The 6026-nt window shown below is 22.4% G+C and overlaps 1 protein-coding gene across 4 annotated transcripts in view; it reads right to left on the bottom strand.

The window, feature by feature from the left end:
* Positions 1–6026, bottom strand: part of LOC117174785 (lysophosphatidylserine lipase ABHD12) — a 47240-nt gene that overhangs the window by 9192 nt on the left and 32022 nt on the right. For all 4 annotated transcript variants that reach the window (XM_033364150.1, XM_033364152.1, XM_033364151.1 and 1 more), the window contains one exon: positions 4498–4633. In XM_033364150.1, coding sequence (XP_033220041.1) covers positions 4498–4633 — 136 coding nt within the window. The remainder of the gene's footprint in view (positions 1–4497; positions 4634–6026) is intronic.

Here is a 6026-nt window from a genome sequence, read left to right as displayed (position 1 = left end):
CATAATAAAGAAAAAAATTCAAAAATAAATGAATTTAAAAAAAATACTTAAATTTTCTACTAAGAAATACAATTTTTTACAAAAAATGAAATAAACTGTCAGTTGAAAAAATTGATTTTCAATGCATAAAAAAAGAATTTTCAACAAAATAGTTCAATTTTCAACCAAAGTCATTAATTTTCAAATAAAATTATGAATCTTCAATTGAAAAACTTGAGTTTTCAACCAAAAAGATGAATTTTAAAAGAAGAAAATTAATTTTCAAATAAAAAGATTAGTTTTCTACTAAAGAATACAATTTTGCAAAAAAACTGTATATTCTTAAATAAATAGTTTTTTGTCTCTAATGAGCCGAAAAGTGAGGAAGTTTGGAAGTCTGGTTTTTAATTTTTGATATTTCAACCAATAACAGCGAATTTTCAATAAGATAGTTCAATTATATACCAAAAAAAGTTAAATTGTCAAAGAAATAATTATATTTACAGCCAAAAGATGAATTTTTAATAAAATAATTGAATCCTCAACAAAAAAAAAAGGATGAATTTTTAACCAAGAGGATAAATATTCTACCAAAAAGACGCATTTTTAACAAAAAAAAAGGATGGCGATTCGGCAGACGTTTTCAAATTCCGGGTCATTTCCCGATTTTTTCCGGTCACGTTTTTCAATTTTCCTGGTTAACTAGCTTTTAAAATATTCATAAATTTCGCAAAACATGAACGTCCATTTTAATTCAGGACATTCATTCCAAACATCCTTTAACATAATAAAGAAAAAAATTCAAAAATAAATGAATTTAAAAAAAATACTTAAATTTTCTACTAAAAAATACAATTTTTTACAAAAAATGAAATAAACTGTCAGTTGAAAAAATTGATTTTCAATACATAAAAAAAGAATTTTCAACAAAATAGTTCAATTTTCAACCAAAGTGATTTTCAAATAAAATTATGAATCTTCAATTGAAAAACTTGAGTTTTCATACAAAAAGATGAATTTTTAAAGAAGAAAATTAATTTTCAAATAAAAAGATTAGTTTTCTACTAAAGAATACAATTTTGCAAAAAAAAACTGTAAATTCTAAAATAAATAGTTTTTTGTCTCTAATGAGCCGAAAAGTGAGGTAGTTTGGAAGTCTGGTTTTTAATTTTTGATATTTCATCCAATAAAAGCGAATTTTCTACAAAATAGATCAATATTGTACCAAAAAAAGTTAAATTTTAAATAAAATAATTATATTTACAAACCAAAAGATGAATTAAAAATAAAAAAAATTGAATCCTCGACGAAAAAGGATGTACGTTTTTCAATTTCCCTGTTAACTAAAAGTAACATACTCATAAATTTCACAAAACACAAACGTTTTTTTTAATTCAGGACATTCATTCCAAACATCCTTTAACACAACAAAGAAAAAAATTCCAGAATAAATGAATTTTGAAACAAACACTTAAATTTTCGACTAAAAGATACAATTTTTTACAAAAAATGAAATAAACTGTCAGTTGAAAAAATTGATTTTTAACAAATAAAAAAGGTTTTTTAACAAAATAGTTCAATTTTCAAACAAAGTGATTAATTTTGAAAAAAAATTATGAATCTTCAATTGCAAAAAAATCTGTAAATTCTTAAATAAATAGTTTTTGTCTCTAATGAGCCGAAAAGTGAGGTAGTTTAGAAGTTTGGTTTTTAATTTTTGATATTTCAACCAATAAAAGCGAATTTTCTACAAAATAGTTCAATATTGTACCAAAAAAAAGTTAAATTTTCAACAAAATAATTCAATTTTCAAGCAAGAGATGAATTTTTAATAAAATAATTGAATCCTCAATCGAAAAGGATGAATTTTCAACCAAGAGGCTAAATATTCTACCAAAAAAGCGCATTTAAAAAAAAATCGTGGTGGCGATTCAGCGTATGATTTTAAATTTAAGGTCATTTGCCGGTTTTCTCGGTCACGTTTTTCAATTTTCCTGGTTAACTAAGAGTAAAATATTCATAAATTTCGCAAAACGCAAACGTTTATTTTAATTCAGGAAATTTATTCCAAAAATCTTTTAACAAAACAAAAGAAAAAAAAATCCAAAATAAATGCATTTTAAAACAAATACTTAAATTTTTTACTAAAAGATATCAACTTTTTACAAAAAATGAAATAAACTTTCAGATGAAAAAATTTATAAAAAAAAGTATTTTCAACAAAATAGTTCAATTTTCAACCAAAGTGATTCATTTTCAAATAAAAAGATTAGTTTTCTGCAAAAAAATACAATTTTTCAACAAAATCTGTAAATTCTTAACGAAATAGTTTTTTGTCTCTAATGAGTCGAAAAGTGAGGTATTTTGAAAGTCTGGTTTTTTAATTGTGAATCTTTTTCATGCACATTCTTCCTAAAATTATTTATGAAAAGAAATATTTATTTTCAAAATTAAATTAAAAATTTTAATAGACACTAAACTTATTATTCCTTACATTTACAGGGTTTGCTTATTAATATTATACGAGTTCTTTTAATTAAGTTCAAATAATTTTACCTCAATTTCTTGAAATAAATCTTTTCATTTGAAATTTTACAAAAAGAATGTATAAAATATTAGTAGTTTTAGAAATCCATTACAATTTTTTGGATTGTTTCTTTTCCTATTTAGAAAATGTCATAATCTAGATAGATTGGTTCAGTATCCAACAACAAAAAGGAAATAGTTGGATTTTTAATTAAAGACGACAAAATTTCAACCGAATAGATGAATTTTCAATTAAAAAAAAATTTCAACCAAAACTGGAATAGTAACATTTATTGTTAAAAAATAATAATTTTAAACCAAAAATAAAAATTTCAACTAAAATAATGAATCTTCAAATGAAATAGTTTGAATTTCAAAACAAAATAATTAATTTTTACTAAAAAAGAGAAATTGTCAAGCAAAACTTAAATAATTAAATTTCAAGTTAAAAAATTAATGTTCAACCGAACTGATAAATTTTCAAATGCAAATGTGAAGTTTTGAATTAAAATAAGTTAAATTTTCAATTAAAAAAATTACTTTCAACAAAAAAAAACTAACTTTAAAAAAAAAAGTTACTTTTTCAAACAAACTGATGAATTTTCAACCAGAATGGTCAATCTTTAACTGGAATAGTTGAATGTTAAACAAACAAAAAAAATGAATTTTCTACTAAAAAAGATAATTTTTTAACCAAAAAATGAATAATTAAATTTTTAGTCAAAAAATGAATGATCAATCCAAGAGATAAATTTTCTAATGAAATTATGGAGCATTCACATGGAATAATAGTTTTATTTATAGTATAAAAAAATAGTTTTCAACCAAAAAAAAAATGCAAATAAAAACAAGTTTTCAAATACATGAATTTTTAATTAAAACGATAAATTTCAAAAAAAAAAATATATATTAATTTTTAACAAAAGAGTTTAACTTTCAACCGAACAATTTTATTTCCAACCAAAAATATGAACTTCAACTAAAATGAGATTAACTGCAAAATTTGAATTTTTTACCGAAAAAAGGGAATTTTTAAACAAGAAGATTAACTTGATACGAAAAAAATAATATTCCATAAAAAAAGTCGATTTTAAACAAAATATGTGGATTTTCAATAACACAGTTGAATTTTTCGTTAAAAAAGACAAATTTTTATCTAATTTCTGGAATTTTGAACTAAAAAAACTAGAAAACATAAATTTTCAACAAAAATGATAGATTACAATTATCAGTTAAAGAAATTAATTTTTAATCAAACTGATGAATTTTCAACTAAAATTATGAATCTTCAATTGGAATAGTTGAATTTTATGCCTAAAACATGAATTTTCAACCATGAGATTAATTTCCTACAAAAAAAACGAATTTTCCACAAAGTACATAAATTTTTAAACAAATATTTTAATCTTTTAATTCAAAATATTAACCAAATAGTTCAATTTTTACCAAAAGAAGATAGATTTCTTTTTTTACAAATTAGTTGCATTTCTAAAATTTAGAAGAGAGAACTTTCAAATTATGAGAAATCTGACTTGAAAAAAGAAAATTTAAAATTCTTTTTTTCTAAATGTACATAAAATATTTCCTGCCTCAAGTTAAATTATATTTCTTTACCGAAATTCCTTGTCCTAAAATACAAACGATAACCATTGACGTGGTCAAACCATTTTTTTAATTAAATTTTTTATTAAATCCCCCGTCATTTCCCGATCAATAATTAAAGTTCCATTTTTTCTATTTTTTAGGAATTTAAATTACATTTTCAATCAAAAAATGGAAAAGTTAAATTTTCAGAAATAAAAAAGATTTTTCAACAAAATAGTTCAAATTTCAACCAAAGAGATAAATTGTTAACTCAGATGATAAACCTTCAACAGGAATTGTTCAATTTGGTGTTAAAAAAATTAATTTACAACCAAATAAAAACAAAATTTTAAATCAGAGATAAATTTTCAACTAAAATGGGTATCAAACGATAAAAAAAAAACTTACCCTGTTCCCAAAGAATGGCCCCAGACAAAAACTGGAGCTGATCCATTTACAGTTTTGAGCAACCACTCGACTACAAATTTACTATCTGCGACCACACCCATTTCTGAAAGATCAGCATTTTCACTATCACCGTAACCTGGAAAAAATATAAGATTCAATCTGTATTTTTATTTAATTTCTTGAAATCTGATGACTATTGTATTTTTTTCATAAATACAAACCTAAAATACCCCGTGGAATAAAAAATGGGAGAAAATAGTTTTTTTTTCCAGGCTTTAATGGCACCTTTTTTGTAAAAATGGGACATGATAAAGAAACTATTAAAACCAGTCGAATTTATATTGGTACATTTAGTAATTTTTCTGTTTTTTTTTAAATTAATTTTGTTCCTAGCTTTGAAAAATACTTTAAGCAGCTCAAGATTTTCTACTGTTAAAGTTATGTAAGAAAACAATAAAAAAATTGAAAGAATGAAAAAAAAATTAACAGCATAATTTAAAAATTATCACTTATTAGTTTATCTTTTTTTAATCTGTCAGCTTTTCCTGATTTGGTGTCTACTGTATTCCTTTAATTAAAAGTTTTGAGGTAATCAAAAATTTTTGAGGCCTAGCGGGTGTCTATTCAAATCCTGAAAAAAAATTCTGTGACAATTCCGGGGTTTTTTAAGTATCTCAAGTTTTTTCCAAGTATAATTTTTCGCAGTAATGAGCAATTGAAACATTTCGTATTTTTTAAATTAATCGACTCGGAATATGTATATAGTTTCAGGAGTTTATTAAAAATAATGTACTTTTCAGATTCTAGGGATTCAATTAATATTTCTAATTTAGGAAGCTTCGAAAATTTATATTACAAGATATTCCTAAATATATTAAAAACGTCGATTAATTAAATAATTAAATAATATTATAAACATAATTAATCATTTCTTGAATTTATCTCTAAATTTTATTTTAAATTCGATGGAAGCCGCTTTATATTCGTAACTTTTCAAGTAAAAATATTACATTTTCAACAAGATAGACAAATGTTTAACCAAATAGTTGAATTTCAAACAAAAACGTTAATTTTCTACTAAAAGAGATGATTTTTTAAAAATATACACACATGCTCAAAGAAATAGTTGAATTTTAAACTAAAAAAGATTAATTTTCAACCAAATAATTAAATTTTCAAACTAAAAAAAAAACCGTTTTTAGCCAAAAATAGAATAATTAAATTTTTGGTTGAAAAAAAAAAATTTGCTCTAAAGAATATTCAACCCAAAAGATTATTTTGAAACAAGAAGATTAATTTTCTACTAAAAAATACAACTTTTCAAACAAAGTACATTAATTTTCAATGAAATACTAAAATTTTCAACTCAAATGGTGAATCTTCCACGACAATAGTTGCTTTTTTTAAACAAAAAAAAAATTTTTGAACGAAGAAAATTAATTGTCGTCCAAAATATATGAACTTTCATCAAACTAGATAAATTTTCAAAGAAAAAAGATTAATCTTCAACCAAAAAATGAATGATTAAA

This window comes from Belonocnema kinseyi, chromosome 6 (assembly GCF_010883055.1).
Source record: "Belonocnema kinseyi isolate 2016_QV_RU_SX_M_011 chromosome 6, B_treatae_v1, whole genome shotgun sequence".
Classification (NCBI taxonomy): domain Eukaryota; kingdom Metazoa; phylum Arthropoda; class Insecta; order Hymenoptera; family Cynipidae; genus Belonocnema; species Belonocnema kinseyi.
This window is presented reverse-complemented; position numbering and strand designations above follow the sequence as displayed.